The 17,490-nt window shown below is 70.4% G+C and overlaps 1 protein-coding gene across 2 annotated transcripts; it reads left to right on the top strand.

Annotated features, from left to right (window-relative positions):
- Positions 1 to 886: 886 nt before the first annotated feature.
- Positions 887 to 16,247, top strand: MIDN (midnolin). Of its 2 annotated transcripts, none has more exons than XM_076359487.1 (8): positions 887 to 1,063; positions 3,214 to 3,439; positions 4,598 to 4,685; positions 4,968 to 5,030; positions 10,816 to 11,202; positions 11,783 to 11,915; positions 12,019 to 12,312; positions 14,896 to 16,247. In XM_076359487.1, the coding sequence occupies exons 2-8, from the start codon at positions 3,222 to 3,224 to the stop codon at positions 15,156 to 15,158; spliced, it is 1,446 nt and encodes a 481-aa protein (XP_076215602.1). In that variant the 5' UTR covers positions 887 to 1,063; positions 3,214 to 3,221; the 3' UTR covers positions 15,159 to 16,247. The 2 variants fall into 2 exon arrangements, with proteins under 2 accessions (XP_076215602.1, XP_076215603.1); XM_076359488.1 differs by lacking the exon at positions 887 to 1,063 and adding an exon at positions 2,631 to 3,090.
- Positions 16,248 to 17,490: the final 1,243 nt, after the last annotated feature.

The raw sequence follows: 17,490 nt of genomic DNA, 5'->3' as shown, positions 1-17,490 counted from the left end.
GCATTGTCTGCGAGGGAGAGGCCCAGCGGAGTCGGCCTGAGGTCATGCAGCATCTCCCCAGCATCCTCCCTGCAGCAGACCGGGGAGGCCGCCGGCTCCGCAGACCCTATCCCGGGGGGAAACCGGCCTGTGGCTTCCGCTCCAGGGCACCAGGGCATCAACCCCCCCCAGCACCAGTGGTATGCCAGCCCGCTTCTCCTCTGCTCCAAAAAATTCTGTGGGGCTGAGTCTTCGTCCTGGCTGTGAAGTAGGTGGTTGGGCAGAGGGAATCCCTGGGGGAGGGACGGCCCAACCTCGCTAGACATCAGAGAGTCTCCACTGGGAGCCGCTTTAAAGCTCAGCTCCCCAGCAGAGCTCAGCCCATCGGTTCCCTGCGCACGGACCGACTTTGACCCCGGTGACCAGCACCCGGAGGGGGAGAGGTGTCCGGACTGTCCCCTCCGCACCGCCCGCGGGAGGCGGGTACCCCCTGCCTGCCCTGCCTGCCCTGCCTGCCCGCCCGCGGGATGCGGCGGCCCCGTGTGCAGCGCCGAGCACGTGTGAGCAGCGGGGGCAGAGCTGGGACCGGGACCCCCGGAGGGGCTGAGCCACGACCCCGGCAGAGGCCGAGACCCCCCCGGGGGGGCCGAGACCGGGAGCAGGAGGACGCCGAGCCGCGACCCCGGGAGCAGGATCCTGGACGGGGGGGGCAGGGGCCGGGACCCCCAGGGCAGGGGCCGGGACCCTCCCCGGGAGCAGGTGCGGCCGCGTCACCTGCGGGTCCCGCTGAGGCCGGGGCCGGTGCCGGGGCCAGGCCGGTCCCTGCCCCCGCCAGGCTCCACCCCGGGCGGTGCGGGATAAAACTTGGGGCACCTCCCCGGCAGCTCCGCGTCCGGGCTGCGCTCGGACCGGCTCCAGCGTTCGGGAGGGGGCACCGCACCGCACAGCACCGCGACCCCCGCGCTACCCTCCACGCCCCCCCGGGAAGTTTCTGGGGTCTCTTTCTTCCTCCCTCCCTTCCTGCCGCCGGAGGCAGCTGAGCTCCAGCCGCGCCGGGGAACCGCGGGGCAGCGCTCCGGGCTCGGTGAGTGGGGCCGGGGCTGGCTGCGGGCGGGCCGGGCCGTCGGGGGCCCGGGCCGGGGGGGGGGGGGGGATCCGCGGACCGGGGCTGCGCTCACTTGCTTTTCCCGGAGCGGGCGGGGTGGCCCCGCTTCCCCGGGCCCGGCGGCTCCCTGGGGGTTCGCACGGCAGAGCCCATCCGCTCGGGGTGTCCGGGAGCGCTTCCCACCCGCCGGGACCCTCCGTATCCCGGTCACTCGGGGCTTTGCCTGCCCTCGGGGCACGGGCAGCGGGGTCAGCTCCCCTCGCTCCGGCTGCCGGGGACCCCGAGCGCGGCCTCCCGGGGTGTGTGTGGGGGGGGTGCGCCCCGCTCAGCCCCCGCCGCGTCCCGGGGAGCGGCCCCTCTCCCCCAGCCCCGACGTGCCGAGGTGGAGGGGGGTGGTGGTGTCTGCCCGGGCTGGTTCGCTCCGTGCCGGCGGGCGGGCAGCGGCCCCGGGGCGCACCCCGGCCGGGCTCCCCGGTGTCTCGGCAAGGGCTCCCCGGACCCTGCCGCGCCGCCCCCGCAGGCCCCCCCCGGGCGCAGGAGGCGCGGCGGGGCCGGCAGAGGGCGCCCGCGCTTTGCTGACTCATAGGCCCCCCCCGGGGGAGGGGGCCGGGCCGGGGCCCCGGGGCTGCGGTGCGTCCGTTCCGCCCCCCCCGGGCCGGGGCGGCCAGGGCTGGGGCCGCTGGGTCGGGGGTCCCCGCTGTGGGATTTGGGGGGGTGGGGAGAGGGGCGCCAGGAACGTGCTGGGGGGGGCGGGGGGCTCAGCCCCGCGTCCGGGCAGTTCCCCGTAGCTTTAACGGCGTCACCGGGAGGGTGACCGGGCGGGTGCGTGTGACCGGGCGGGTGTGACCGGCCGCGGGTGACTGTGCGTGTCCCCCCCCCGCCCTTTCCGCCTCGGTGTCCCCGCGTCACTCGGCTCCGGGGGCTCCGGCTCCCGCCCGGCCCCGCGGGCAGTCCCCTCCCGCCGCGACCTCCTCCGATGCGGGGGCCGCTCACCGCCCCCGCCGCAGCGCTCCGGGCCGCCGCCTGCCCGCGTCCCGCGTTCACCCCTCCGCGGCGCCCGGCCCTCCTCCCCCGGGTCTCGCGCCACAACCCCTGCCCCGCCGCCTTCCCCCTCTCCCCGGCTCCCCGGACAGGGGCGGCCCCGCGCCCCGCCGGGTGCTCGGCGCTGCCGGGCCGGGGCCGGGCCCGGAGCCCCCCGCCGCCGCCCCGGGGCCCCTTTGTTGTGCGGCCCGGGATTATGAATGGCTCCCAGGCGCGGCGCGAGGGCGCGCGGGGGGCGGTGGAGGGGGCGGGGCCGCGCGGCCGCGTGGGCGGGAGGAATCCGGCCGGGCCGCCCTCCCACCGGGCCACGTGGGGAGCCTGCGCCCGGTTCCTATTGGCTGCCACCGCGGATGTCTGGGCGCTCGCCGCGCTCCCATTGGTTGCGGCCGCCGGAGGAGCCGGAGTGAATGAGGGCGAGGCCCCGCCCGCGGGACGTTGCTACATTGTAACTTCCCCCCCCCTCCCTCCCCTCCGGTCGGCGCTTCCACGGCAGAGCGCGGCGGCGGCGGCGGCGGCTGCCGGTTCGGCGGGTCCGGCCCCAAAGAAAGGGGGGAGCGAAGCGTCCTCCGCGCCTCCCCGCCCCTCGCCGCGGCCTCCGGGCCCGCACCCCGCCCCCAGAAACCCCGCACAGAAAGGAGAGCGGCGGAGAGGAGAAAGAAAGGAGGCAGGGCAGGCGGCAGGCAGGGCAGGCAGCAGGCAGGCAGCGCCGCTTCCACCGCCCCCCTCCCGCAGGCAGCCAGCGCCGCCTCCCCTCGCCCCGCGGCCCCGCCAGCAGCCGGCGGAGCGGGAGGAGAACGGGAGATTTTTTTTCTTTTTAATTATTATTATTTTTTTTTATATTTATTTTGCCTGGGCCGCGGAGGGCCCGGCCGGTGCCAGCCCGGCCCGGGAATCGCCCCCCCGGCCCCCCGCCCCGGCTCCTCCCGGACCTCGCACGGAGGACTCGACGCGGAGCCGGAGTTCCCGTGGGTACCGCCGGGGCGTGCGGCGGAGCGGGCCCCGCTCCCTCCTTTGTCCGCTCCCCCTCCCCTTCCCCCCCGCGTTCCTGCGTCGCCCCCGGCACCGACCGCCGCTCCCCCCCCCCGCAGGTCGGCGGATGGACCCGCAGCCCGGCGCCAGGAGCTGCAGCCGCGGGGCTCCCGCCTGCGAGGTGGTCCCGAACGAGCCCCCCATGAACCTCTATATCAACACCACCACCGGGACCCGCTATGAGCTCTCCGTGCCCGCCGAGGAGACGGTGGAGGGGCTGAAGAGGCGGCTGTCCCAGCGGCTCAAGGTGCCCAAGGAGCGGCTGGCTCTGCTGCACAAAGAGAGGTAGGGCTCGGCGCGGCTCGGGGGGGCCCGCCAGGGTCCCCATCCCCCCCGGCAGCGGGGCTGGGCGCGGGGGCGGCCCCCTCGCACCGGGCTCGGCACCGCACAAAGGCTCCCGCCCCCCTTCCCCCTGCCTGGCCCCATTCCTCCGCGGGTCGGGGCGGGCAGAGCCGGGGGGGGGGGGGGGGGAGCAGCCCGGGGGGCCGCGGGCGGGGGCGAGACGGGGGCCGGGGCGGAGGGAGGGAGGGAGGCAGGCAGGCTCCGGGCCGTGCTGGAGACCGGAGCGCGGCCGCCGCCCCCTTGCTCGGCCCTTGCCGGGGCTCCTTTGTGGGCGGCGGGCCCCGGCCGTGCCCCGCGGGGGCCCTGCCCTTTGTTCTGGGCTCAACTTCGGCGGCGGCGCGGCCCGGCTCCCCCCCCCCCTCCCCTCCGAGCCCCCAGCGCTGGGAGGGCCGGGGGCGGCCGGGGTGGGGGGGGTGTCTCCTTTGTCTGCCAAAGGCCCGGTCCGAGGGGGCTGCGCAGCCCCCCCCGAGTGGAGCGGAGCCCGAGTGGGGCCGGGCTGCCCCGCGCTGTGCTCAGCCCCGGCCTGGAGTAACTTAACGAGTCTCGCCCGGCTCGGGGAAGGGAGGGGGAGACCGCGTACATCTGCCGGCACCTACGGGTCTGGGGAGGACACGTCCCCCCCGTGCCGCCTCCCCCACCCCACGCTGGTCCCAGCTTCTCCCCCCCACCCCCGCCGTGGGCAGGTTTCCTGTGCCACGGAGCCCCGCGGCCCCCCCCCAGCCCCTGACCGCCTCCTTGCTGGCTCCCTCGCCCCGGCAGCGCCAGCTTGACCGATCGCTGCAGCCCCCCTCGGCCCTGCCCCGGGCCCCGTTTGCACCGTGCGCAGAGGAGGGGTACCCCGGCACCGCGTGCTGCCCCCCCCCCCCCCCCGGGGTGCAGGGGGCAGATGGGGAAAAGGCAGCTGAGCAGCGGGGCGCTGGGTTCCCCTCCTGCCTGTCAGGTGTCGGGAACGCTTGAGGTTGGGGGTGCTCGAGGCAGGCTCTGTCCCCTGGGAGCAGCCAGGCTTGCGGCTGGTGTCCCCCCCACATCGGTGCGTGTGGCCGGGGCCTGCCGAGGCAGCGCTGACCTCGCTTTTGGCATCTGTCTCTTTCTCCCTCACAGTCGACTCAGTTCTGGAAAACTGCAGGACCTGGGGGTCGTGGAAGGAAGCAAGCTGACGCTGGTGCCCACCGTGGAGGCCGGCTTGATGGTAAACGGCCTTTTTCTGCTGCTCCCTCCCTCCCACTCGTCCCCATCTATTATTAAAGCCCCGGGCGAGGATGTGCTGGCAGCCCTGCGGCTCCGCTGCCCCAGCCCTCGCTGGGCTGGGCACGGCAGCAGGTTTAATATTTCACTGCTTTCTCAGGGCTTGTGTAGAAATAGTGGAAGTGACATGTCATCCCTCCCCTCCTGCCGCACAGACGCCCCCTCCTTCTCTGCATTTGTAATGTTAATCCCCCCCCCCCTGCTTTTTCTTTTTTTTTTTTTCCAGTCCCAGGCATCCAGGCCAGAACAGTCGGTGATGCAAGCTCTGGAAAGCTTAACTGAAACTCAGGTGAGAGGCTCGATGCCGGGGCACCGATAGAGACAAAGGAGGCTCCGTGGGGCGGTGGGGGGGGGGAAGGGACTGCTGCGACCTGACTCCTCTTCCCCTCCCAAAAGACTTTGGTGTTCAGTGCCTCGTTTAGGTTTCACCTTCAGGAGGGGTTGGGAGCGCTGAGGGTGGTGCCCGCGGCAGGCACCGTCATCCTGTGCAGCACCGAGCGCAGGGAGGTCCCACGCTGCAGCGCTCGCAGCCCAAACAAGCCGGCAGCCGGGGAGGGCAGAGGCGCTGGGAGGTGAAGTGACTCACTCAAGGTCACGCAGCAGGTCGGCGGCGGAGCCTGGCGGCCCAGGGCCCTGCCCGGGGGTGTGGGGCTGCAGCCCCCCCGCAGGCGCCCGCCCCGTGGTGCAGAGGCAGGGCTGGCTGCCTGCCCCGCGCCAGGGACCAGGGCTGGCAGGGCCGTGCCAGGGGCTCGCTGGGCCGTGCTGGGGGCTCGTGGGGCTGCAGAGCCTGGCTTCTCCTCCCAGCGCCCAGAGGGCTCTTCCCCTTCTCCTTGGAGCCGTCCTTGGGGGGGGGGGGGGGGGGGGAATTGGCTGTGCCCGGGTGTTCCGGCACCCTCCGTATGCCTGCTCGGTGGCCTTGGGCTGGGGCACCGGGTGCTGAGGAGGGGGCGTGGGGGGTGGGGGTGGCGCTGGCGGGGGCCATGTTTAGAATAACTGTGAAGTTTCTCGGTGGCTGGCGGGGCGGCCTCCAGCGCGGGAGGTGTCATGGGCGGGGGGGGGGGGGGTCCTCCGCCCGCGGCGCGCAGGGAGGAAGCGTTCCCAGGGCTGGGTGAGCTGCCGCGGGTGCGCACGCAGCCGCCGGCTGCCTGCCGCGAAGGTGGAATTTACCCCCAGCCGCGCAGGCCCTGGCTTCTTTGTTTTCAGTCTCTTTATTATTGCTGTTAAACTCTTGTCTTCTTTTCCGGCCAATGCTGCAGGTTATTTTTTTATTTTTTTTAAAGGCTGCTTTTTTTTTTCCCCCCTAACCTGCCTTGCTGAATTTGGAGAAGGGGGCTGAGCCCCACGCTGTGCTGCGGCTCGCCCAGGGCCAGACAGGGGGGCTTGGTGGGGGCACGGCTATGCCCTCCGTGGGGACGTGGCGAGGGCCAGGGCTGCCCTGCGTGTTGGGGACCTTTGCTGACCCATGGTGCCCTTGGCTGCCGGAGGTGACCTTGACTTTTGGCAGCTGGTTTAACCCTGTGTGGGCCAAGGGGGTGAGCTTGGACCAGGAGTCCTGTGCCAGAGGCTGGCTTTTGCCTCTGCCTTCCCCTGCCAGGGTCCCGTGGAGCCCGGTTTGCTTGCAGGGCGCTGCCCGTCCCAGTTGGGACGGGTGCAGAGCTGTGGGAGGGGGCTGGTTCTGGCAGCCCAACCCCCGGGGGTCCCGGTGCATATCCCAGCCCCAGGGCAGCAGCCGTTTCTGGTGAGGCTGCGCAGCTCCCCACCGGGGTGGGCGGCGAGGTGGGATGTAGCAGGGCCAGGGAACCCATGGAGCTACCCAGAGCGGGGGGGCTTGGGGTACCCCCTGCATCTGTGGGGGCTTGTAGTGCCCAGCGCGGCTCCCATCGGGTGGGCGGTCGTGGTCCCTCCCGGCCAAGCGCAGCAGAGGCGGAGGAGAGGTGTGTGGGCTACGGTCTGGTGGCCCACGGGGCTGGCGGCTGCAACGTGCCGCCTGGTTTTCCCCTCGAGGCTCTGCCAGGCAGGCTGGGGGCCTGGCAGCCCGGGCGTGCCACGGCGGGCGGGCGGCGCTGGCTGCGGGAAGCGGCTCCGCACCTCCCTGCCCACTGCAGGTTCCTCCTGGGTCGGTGATTCAGGAAGCCGGGGCTGTGCAGGAGGAACCGCCAGCACCTGGGGGGTGGGGGTGGGGGGGCAGGAAACCACTCCTCTCATTCATGCTTTGCTCGGCTTTGCCTGCGTCACGCATCCTCCGGCAGCGCAGGGAGAGCTGCGCCGACTTCCTCTGGGGGTGGCGGGGGGGCCGGGAAGCTGCCACCCCCTCCCTGCCCAGGTGCCTTGGGGAAGCGGCTGCTGGGCAGGAGGTGATGCTGTGCCCCGGCTGAGCGGCACGGGGTCTTCCTGGAAGGGCTCGCCGCGCTTCCTTCCGCTGGGCACGCTCGGCAGCTGCCCCCGCTTTCCAGGGAGCCGTGCCCACGGCCCCGGCACGGCAGCGCCCAAGCAGGCAGCTGGCGTTTGATCCTGCAGCCTCAGCTCTTCCTTCCCCCAGTCCCTCTGCCCGATGGCGGAGCACGGGGTGGACGGTGGGGGCAGATGGGGACGCATCCTGCCCAGCCGGCCTGGCTCTACTGGGGCCAGGGGCTGCGGCCAGAGGAATGTGGCCGAGGGGCTCTGGCCCTCTGCCTTCCTTGGCATGGAAAAACCCTCAAGCAGTGGCGTGAGCGTCTGGGCGGTGGGACCCAGCTGTCGGCTGCAGCTGCACCCGGCTGGAGAGCGTGTTGAGAGCCTGCAGGGGCTGGGGGGGGCATTTCCTGCTGCCCCCCCCCCCCCTCGGTCTGGGCTGGCCTTTCCCCTCCAGATCTGCCAGGAACCAAAGCAGGACAGCTTGCCTGCGTTTTTGTGGGGGTGCTGCCCTCCCCGCTCAGGGCAGGGGCTGGCTGGGGGCAGCTCCTGCTCTCCGCCAGCCTGGGGAGGGGGGAGCCGGGGGTGTCTGGGGCTGGGGGCTGGGGTGATGTGGGGCCAGGCGTTGGAGCGAGGCGGGAATGCGGCGTTCTCTGAGTCATCGGTGTTTCTGAGAAGCAGCCGGGAGACGCTTGCCCCGTCCCTGCGGGCCCCAAGCCCGGCACGGTGCAGCTGGATACCCTCCCAAGGCTTGGCAGGATCCCGGGGGACCCCTGGGCACGGGGGCTTTGGGAGGCCCAGTGGCTCCAGACCCCTCGGTGGGGCTGTCCCAGTCCCCGTGGCAGCGCCAGCTGGGAGGGACGGGGTCCTCCCCGGCCGGCCGTGGGCGGCCGAGCAGGCGGCTGGGTGGGACGTGTTTGCATTGGAGCAGCCTGGTTTTGCCGGGGGGGGGTTGGCAGTGGCGTGGGGGCGGGCGCTGGGAGCCCTGGAGCTGCGCTCCCACAGGGCTGGCTGCCCTGTCTGGGGCGCCGCAGGGACCGAGCCGGCTCAGCACCGCAGCCGAGCCCCCGCCTGCCTAGGGGGTGCAGTGGGCCAGGGGGAGGCCATGAGACCCCCACGCCTGGGGAGGAAGGGGTTATTTTTATTGCTGCTGGGAAGCGCCCAGCGGCACGGGCTCGGCGTGGGTTTGGGGTGCTCTGGTTTCTCCCAGCGCTGGTGAGGGGTCAGGCAGGACGCAGGCAGGTGTGAGTCAGATGGAGCAGGGGGGTGGCCTCGGGTGCTGGCTGACGTCAGGGGGCCCCAGGGAGGCGTGTGGGGCTCCCTCGGTACAGAGTGAGGGCAGCCGGGATGCCGGGGTTGGTGGAGGGTGGCAGGAGCTGGTGTGGGTGCTCCTGCCCCGGCTGCCTCCCCCTGTGCGTGGGATGGGGCTGGGAGGGCTGCGAGTGGACCCTGCTCCTCACTCGGGATCTCGGTAGGGGGAAGGATGGGAACTGCCCTGCCTGTCCTGGGCACGGGGCTGGACTCTGCTGCGTGGCAGGAGGGGGCCGGTCTCCTTTCCCAAACACAGTCTCTGCACCCCAGCTGGGAGAGTGGCATGTGGACCCCGGTTTGGGGGTCCGTGGAGTCCCTGCGTTTGTGCCCCGTGGGAAACGTCCCACCTACGCTGGCTCCACGAGCAGCAGCAGCAGGGCCAGGGTGGTCCAGCAGCCATGTGGGGCCATGGGCAGCTGCTGCGTGCAGCTCCGTGGAGGGCTCCGTGCAGGAGTCGTGATGCTGGAGAGGCTGTTGTGGCTGGAGCTGGGGTGGTCGTGACCGAGCAGTGGGGACGGGGTGCCACGTTTGCGGGGCTGGTGCGGCGCTGCGGGGGGGACAGAGCTGCCAGCCGGGCATGTGTCCATCCCCGGCTGGTGCGGGCAGGGAAACCAAGGCAGAGTTCTGAGCCGTGGGGCAGGATGGGGGCTGGGGTGACACTTTCCTGTGGCCAGGTGCTGTGTGCATGCACACGCGTGTGTGCACGCATGCCCGTGTGCACGCCCGCCGTCCTCTCCCACCCCCTCGCCCCATAACCTCCGTGTCCAGAGCTGCAGTGTCTCCTTCACGCCCACCTCTTCCTCTGCAGCCTCCGCCTGACATGCTCGGGGCTTTGCTGCTGGTATTTTTAAAGCTGCTTTTCCCACGGCTTCTCAGAACCGGCCTCCGCTGGAACGGGGTGCGGGGGAGCCGGGACGGGGCTGGGGGTTGACCAGGGGGGCCGTGCTCTGCAGAGGTGCCGGCCCTCAGCTGGGGAGGGAGTGGAGGCCGGGGGGGGGTGATGGGGGAGCGCAGCCCTGCGGGTGCGCTTGGGACCCCTCGCCTCATCCTGCTGCGGGAGACGGCTGCACCCCGAAGGTGCCGGTGGGGGTGTGGGTGGGTGACGTCTGCCGGGAGCCGTGCACGGTGCTGCACGTGACGGGCTGGGAAAGCCAGTCCTTGCTGTGCCCTAGAATAGCTCAGCTGGGGGGGGCGGCGGTGGCGTCATTCCCATTAGCTGTGACCCGGTGTCCTGCCCACAGCCCTGCCTGTGCGTGAGCCCGCGCCCTTCAGCCAGCAGGGCTGGCGGGGGCGAGAGGCACAACCCCCTCTGGCAGCACACACGAAGGCATGGGGGGAGGGAGGGGGGGCTCGCGGCTGTCCCAGCCCCCCCAGGAATGCGGGGGGATGCTCAGTGGTACTGGGGGGGGGGCTGCCCCATTCCCTAGCACAGATGTCGAGTGATTTATGCATCCTGGGGGGCTGGGTGGAGTGAGTGGCGTGCTGGGGGGGGGGGGGGGGGCAGCAGGTGTTGGGGATTGGGGCCCCCCCCTTCTCAGCCACGACCTGGGCAGGGTCAGGCCCCTGCTCTTGTCTCTGCGCTGCAGCTGCTCCATCACCTGCCTGCGATGGAGGCCTCCAGGCTGGGCAGGGGCAAATCCTGCCTGTGCAGCCGCTCAGCCAGGCCTGGCCCCCCCCTTGGGCTGCATTTGGGGAGGGAAGGGGGGGGGAGGTGGGCTGCCCTCCCCTGCCTGATAGCCCCAAGTCATGGCAGTGGGCACGGCAGGGACCCGGCATGTCCTCACCTGTCCCCTCCCCATCCTCCTGGCACTGAGTTTGCTCCCTGTGCTGGGGCGGGGGGGGGGGGGGTGTGAAGCCCCCCACACCCCTCTCCGTGCTGGCACTGGGCTGGCCGGAGGAGCGGCGCTGGCCCCAGGGGTGGGTGTGCAGCTGCGCGGCAGCCCCGGCTGCGGCCCCTGCCTGGCCCTGCCCGCCGGGCGCTGGCGGGAGCACGCTGGCTGCGGCGGGTTCACCGCCGGGGAGGGCGGGCGGGCACGGCACGGCCGTTTTGTGCTGGGAGATAAAGGGCGGGGAGGGCAGGAGGGAGAAAAATAACCCCCCGGCGCTGTCAGCTGATGGAGCTGGCACTGGGCTGGGGTCGCGCGGGGACGATGGCCGGGCTCGCCTGCCTGCCAGGCTGGCGCGGCCGAGGCCCTGGGAAAGGGCTGCGGGGAAGGGGTTGCCCCTTCGCTGCCCTGATGACCCGTCCCTACGGCTGCGTGGCCCTGGTGAGACCTGTGGAGGCAACAGCCGTCCCCCTGCTCAGCACCTGGGGGGCTCCGCGTGGCGGGTTCACTGCGTGCCGGGGCTGACGGGGGTCCTTCTCTCCCCAGGTCAACGATTTCTTGTCGGGACGGTCCCCGCTGACCCTGGCCCTGCGCGTGGGCGACCATATGATGTTCGTGCAGCTCCAGCTGGCAGCTCAGCAGAGCAGCGGGCAGCTCCAGCACAGGCACGTCATCGCCAGCCGGGGCGAGGCGGGGGCCGCCGCCAGCCCCCACTGCCGGACGCTGCACGGCAGCGCCGGCTCCGGCTTCGCCCGCATCCCCGTGGTGCCTGCGTGCCAGCAGAGCCCGGCCCCCAGCCCCGCGCCCGCCGCACCGGCCCCCCCCATGTACTGTAACGCCCCCCACCCCGCTCCCGTCACTGCTGGGATGTTCCGGTCGCACGGGGCCAGCACGCAGACAGTGAACAGCAGCGTGGTCTCCTCCTGCTCAGAGGTGAGTTGGGCTGGGGGGGCTCCCAGTGCCTTTGGCGTAGGGGAGCAAAGCTGTGCACTTCGCAGCCCTGCTGTGGCGATGCCTTTCCCTGCCTCAGTTTCCCCACGTGTGGATGGAACAAGGGTGTTCCCCTGCCCAGTTTGCAAAATGCTCCCAGGTCCCGGGGAGGGGTTCGGGGACAGGGTGTGATCCAGGCTCTTACTCTGCTCATCTTCAGGCCCTGCCTGCCCCCACAGCCGGGCAGGAGCTGCCTGCCAGCGCTCTCTGCTGCTCCTTCCCTTTCCCCTTTGCGCAGCACAGCTGACTCGGGGAGGGCGACTGTCAGAACCCCCAGGGCTGGGGACACCAGTGCACAGAGGGGTGGGACAGCCATAGTTCTTGTGTCGCAGCAAAACTGGGGCTGGTGGTGCCTGCTGGACCCTGCTCCCTGCCTGGGGCTGCTGCGGGGGTCTCCTGACCTGACCTGGCCATTCATGGGGGGCAGAAGGGCTGGAGCAGGCCTGCGTGCCGCCCCCCGGTGCCCCGGCACGCCTGGGTCCCCTGCCCGGAGGCTGATCCTGCGTCTCTCCCGCCCGCCCAGGTGGACTGCAGCACCCGCAGCAGCAGCTCCCCGGGCAGCAGTCCTGCTCCCACGGCCCGATCCCGCAAACCCGGTGCGGTCATCGAGAGCTTCGTCAACCACGCGCCTGGGGTCTTCTCAGGGACCTTCTCCGGTACGTGATGCTGAGCCTCCCTGGGGGCTGCAGCGGAGAGACCCGGGGGGGGATGTGGGTCTGGGGGGGCTGCTTGTCTCACACCCACCTCTTCCCCCTGCAGGCACTTTGCACCCCAACTGCCAGGACAGCAGCGGGCGGCCGCGGCGGGACATTGGCACCATCCTGCAGATCCTGAATGACCTCCTCAGCGCCACGCGACACTACCAGGGCATGCCCCAGTCCCTGACGCAGCTCCGCTGCCAGACACAGTTCTCCTCCTCCTCCTCCTCGCCCCCCGCCTCCCCGGACCTCGCCACCAAAACTACCTCAGAGCCACTGCCAGCGGCCGCGGCCTCCCCACCCCTGCACCCCGTCGTCCAGTGCCAAAGCCAGATCCGGATGTGCAAGCCCAGCGGTAAGCCCAGCTGCCTCCATGCCTCGCGTGGGAGGGGGCCGCTGCCGGCCCCCCGGGTCTGCTGCATGCCAGGGGTGCCTTGACCGGCCGCGCTGCCTGCGTGCTGCCTGTACGTTGTGGCGGTGCCCAGTGCCGGGAGCCCACTGGGGTTTGGGTTTGGCGTCCGTGGTGTTGTCCCGTCCCGCTTGGGTCTGTAGGTGTTTGCAGCCAGGATGGGCAGAGAGGGGCTGGGGAGCCCCTGCAGCCCGCTACCCTCAGCAGGGCCGGAGCTGACCCCCTTTTTGCATGGGGTCACTCCCCACAGCAGCCCCCGCTCCCACAGAGCCTGGTGCTGCAGGGTCACTGGAGCCTCTGGTTTTTATACAATTCCCCCCCCCCCCCCGTAATGACTGGCCACTCGCTTCTCTCTTTTTGCACGACTGAGCGTGCTGGAGCAGGCACGGGCACCCCGAGGCTCTGCCCTGCGGCTGCCTGCAGCAGAGGGAGCAGGCAGGATGGGGCAGGGGCCGGTGAGTCTCGGCTGGGGCCCATGGGAAGGGGCTGTGGCAGAGCCCCCATCCTCCCCCTGTGGCCGGGAGGGGGCTGGAATGATTGACATGTGGCAGTCAGGGTGGGGGCCCTGGGGGTTTGCAGGGTCTCTGCAGGGGGGGAAAGGTTCGCTCCTGCCTGACCCTGCAGAGGTGGGGGACGGCCAGCACCCCCGGGGGACCTGGGGGAGGTCCCACCCACCCAGCCCCCCCACCCCTGCCCTGCTCTGGCCCCTCCACCGGCTGCAAAACCCCGTGGAGACAAAGGATCCCACTGAGGGTGGGGGAGGCACGGGGGGGGTGGCGCTGGCAGAGCATGGCCGGGGGCAGGCTGCTGCGGTGTCCCCGTCTCTGTCCCCGCTCCCCTGGGAGCTCTGGACCTGTCCCTGCCGCGTAGGCGGAGTTTTTGAGGGGGACACCCAGATTCTGACTCCTCGCCCACCTCCCCATTTGCAAACCCCCTGCCCTGGGCTGGGGGTGGCCGGACCCCCACCGGGGCGCAGAGGGAGGCTCCCGCGGCCCCCCGGGTGGTTGCGGGGTGCACACCTGCGTGCCCCGAGGCCGGAAGGCGCCCGGAGGCGCCCGCCCCGGCCCCCCCCCGCGATTTGCTTAGAGAAAAGAAGTGAAACCGCCGGTGCCGGCCGGGGGGGGATTCGCCCTCCCCTCTGGGTTTTCTCTTCCTTCTCTCCTGGCCGAGGGGGGTCCGGGCCCCTGCCGGGGGTGGCTCCGTGCCTGCTCCCAGCCCTCGGTGACGTGGCCAGGGCCCCGGTGCGCCGATGCGGCCGACCCAACCCCGGGGCTTCCCGGGGCCACCTGCGCCTCGCGGCAGGGTGTGTTGGTGGGGGGAAACCTGCCCCCTTCCCCCGGTGTGACGAGTCCTCCTGGGCCCTGGCCGGGCTCACCCGTCCCCTTTGCACACTTTCGCACCGGTGTGAAATTCCCAGCAAGGGAGAGAGACACCCCCAAACCTCCCGCCTGCCCCGCACCGCGACTCGGGGATGGGGCAGCCAGCATCCAGCCCTGGTGGCATATGTGGCAGGGCCACCCACGTGGCTCTGCTCCGTGTCAGGACCCCTTCTCCCCTGTCTGCCCCAGAAGGGGCCTCGCTTGGGTTTGCAGGGGGGTTGTCCCCCCATTTCTGGCGTGCATTTTCACCCATGGTCTGGAGGGCGATGCTGGAGCATTCGCAGTGCTTGGAGGGGTGCTGGGGCTTTGCAAGGGGCCACAGCCGAGCGTGGTGCATGGGGCACCCGAGCGGGGCTGCCTCACCGTTTTGGGGGTGGCCACGGTGGGCTCTGTCCCTGTCCCCCAGGGACCAGCTCCCGTCCCTGTTGTGCCAGCCGGGGAGCAGTGGAGACTGTCAGGGCACGCTCTGCCCTGAGGTCCGAGCTGCATTTCGGACGTGGGGCCAGACCGGGACTTTACCTGCTGGGTTCATGTGGGGCTGTTGGAGCAGTGGCGTTTGGCGCTGATGGTGCAGCCATGTCCCTGTCCTGGGGTGGTTACGTTGGGGAAACTGAGGCAGGAGGGCAGCAGAGCCGCTCCGTCCCCTTACATGGCTTTGCTGTGTCCCAAGACCCCCCCTCCCAGCCGCTGCGGATGGGGGTTCGGTGCTCCCAGCCCCCCACCCGCTCCCGCTGCAGCCGCTCTCCCGGCCAAGTTTGTTCTGGAGCGGGATCCCTTTTTTCCTCTTTCCCCAGCGCTGGAGCCCACGTCTGGAGCTTCAATTGTTTGTCCTCCCACGCACCGCAGCGGGGCCAGGCCCGCGCCGGCTGCCGTGCCGCGGCGGAGGGGGTGGCCGGGCTGGCGCCGCTCCTCCCTCGCCGGGGAAATGCCCCCCTTTGGCAAAGCACCGCAGAAAGGGGCTTCTCCCCCATGGGGACCAGCCCGGTGCTGGCTGTCCCGCGGGCTGGTGGGGACCCTGCTTTGGGGGTGTCTGCGCATCCATGCCGGCAGCTGTGCTTTTGGATGCTGGAGGGTGGGGGACTGCGTCCCCCGCTGGTGCGGGGAAGGTCAGCCCCCCCGTGACCCCCTCCCGCCACCTTTGCCGTTGCAGGGGACCGCTTGCGGCAGACGGAGAACCGGGCGACGCGCTGCAAGGTGGAGCGGCTGCAGCTGCTGATGCAGCAGAAGCGGCTGCGCCGGAAGGCTCGCCGGGACGCCCGGGCCCCCTACCACTGGCTGCCGAACCGCAAGTCCAGCCGGACCAACAGCAACAGCAGCGTCTCCAGCGAGGGCAGCCTGGACCTGGACTTCGAGGACTCGGTGTGGAAGCCAGAGGTCAAGGCGGACATGAAATCGGAGTTTGTCGTAGCATAGAGCTGTGCCCGGGGGGGGCCCCAGGGCCGCGGACTCTGCCGGGGGGGCCCCGCTCCCGCCGCCCCGGCTGGCGGTGGTGTCATTTCTGTTGTCATGGGCCAGATCTCCTCTAGATTTGCCATCTCCTGCGACCGGACGCCTCGGGGCTGACTCTGCCCGTGCCAGGGGAAGCGTTTCACGGGGGGCGGCCGGGGCGGCCTCACCATCCCGGCTTGGTTGGGTTTGGGGAGATGGGGGGGAGCAGGCAGGAGCCGCCGGCTCCCTCCCGCATCCTCCCCGGCCGGGAGCGGGGGGTCCCGGCACCTGGGGGGGGCAGTCCCTGGGGGATATCGAAGCTGCTGCTTTGCTGTGAAGAGGGGCGCAGCGGGGTGGGCTCTGGCCACCCAGTGTCCCCCTCCGGTGCAGGCAGGAGGAGATGAAGTCTCTTTCGGAGGTGCTGGGGCCCCCCGGGTTTGGGGGCCGTTTGTTTTCCTTCCCTTCTATATGTAGCATTGCTCGGCTGCGGGGCTGGGACCCCCCCCCGGGCGGCTGGGGGGGACACGTGTGTGCCTGGGCGCCGCCGGCCCCGCTGCTGCAGCCCGGGGAGGGGAGCGGGGGGGGGCCTTGTTTTGGGGTGGGTTTTAATTTTGTTATCGGAGGGAAAAGAAATGGCGCCTTCCCTCCGTGGCTGAGACCAACTTCCGAGTTGCTGAACTCCTTCCCACCCGCCTCTTGGTTGGTTGGATTTTCATTTTTAACTTAAAAAAGGAGAAGAAGAAAAAAAAAGATTAAAGAATAATGAATAAATAAACCCAGTACTCGGTCATGGCTGTCCGCAAGCCGTGGGGCTAATATTTATAGACATTAATTACCCGACTGAGCCAATACTGACATAGTCTTGCATAGGCTGTAGAAATCCTTTTTCTTGTCCAACTTTGATTTTTTCGTCAGGAGATCTGTGCAAATAGAGAACCCATGTGATGTGTTTTTTGTCTGTAAAAGTCTTTTTTGTGTGTTTTGGGGAGGGGGGGGCGGGGGGGAGAGCGAGGCTTTCGGTCTTTAATATTTTATTTTTTATTTTTGAAATAAATTTGGGCAGTCTGGATGCAACCGTGCCTGCCGTTGCCGTCAGTGTCGGGATGGGGTGGGACGGGGCAGTGCAGGGACAGCCGGGCACCCCCGTCCTCCTGTTACTAACTTCAGTGCACGTGCACAGCCATGCACACCTTCAGCACTACACGTACATGTGTGCACACCCCCCCGTGCACACGCGTGGCCACGCATACCCCCTGTACCTGTGCACACGCGTAGCCATGCACATACTCAGCTCTGCACACCCCTATGTGCGTGCACCCAGCTGTGTGCGTCCCTACACCCAGCCATGCACACGCAGCTGTGCATGTGTTCAGCACTGCACATGCATGTGCGTGCAGCCACGCACAGGTGCACATGCGTGTGCCCAGCTATGCACACGCATCTCGTACAAGTGTGCTCACTCCCGGCCCTGCAGGAGGAAGGGAAACCTGAAATCTTGGGGGGGAGGTGATGGAGCTGCCCCCTCTTCCCAGGAAGGAGGAATGGGGCTGGGGTCCCCTTGCCCTGGGGCACCTGTCTCGGCACCCGGCTGCAGGGACATGCCAGGGCTGGTGTTTCCAACCCTCGCTGGACCCCAACCCGTGGGGCTGCGAGGTGCTTGTCTGACTGGGTGAACCCGGTCCCGTCCCACCGGCTGCGCCGATGTGCTCTTCCGCTGCCCCGAGGAGCCGGGCCGGTTCCACCAGCTGGGCCAGCCGTGGGTGCCGGCACCCTCCCTCCTGCGCTGGCCTCACCGGCCTTCCTGCGTCATGGCGGGGCGGCCGCAGGCCGAGGTGGAGGGGTTGGCGGCCACGAAGCCGCTGCCGCCCCGACGCCCCAGTTCAATCCCCGGGGCCCAGCACGGCCGTGCCTCAGTTTCCCCACCTGCTGCTGCAGGTTCGTTTCCCTGTGGCTTTCCCCCGCCCCGGGGAAGGTGACAGGGTGGGGATGGCCCTGGGGATGTGCGTCAGCACCATCCCACCCGTGGGCGCCTGCTTCCCCTGGCCCCTTCGGCTCCTGTGGGAAGAGGCCCCTGGGGTCCCCGGGAGGAAACCATGGGGGCCGGCAGGGCTCAGGGCATCGGTGGCTGCGTGGTGCCACGGCTGGGGACACCGTGGGCTGGAGCAGTCCCCGCACTGCACTCCTGTGCCCAGCACGGGGATGCGGTGACATGGTGGGTATCGGCACTCCCAGGTCCCCGGCACACCTGGGGAGGTGGGTGAGGCATGGCCCCGGGGGAATGGGGGGGCTGAGCTGTGGGGCTGTTATTTGGGGAGGT

This window comes from Aptenodytes patagonicus, chromosome 25 (genome assembly GCF_965638725.1).
Source record: "Aptenodytes patagonicus chromosome 25, bAptPat1.pri.cur, whole genome shotgun sequence".
NCBI classification, from domain to species: domain Eukaryota; kingdom Metazoa; phylum Chordata; class Aves; order Sphenisciformes; family Spheniscidae; genus Aptenodytes; species Aptenodytes patagonicus.
The sequence above is the reverse complement of the archived record's forward strand: the minus strand, read 5'-3'. Positions and strand labels throughout refer to the sequence as shown.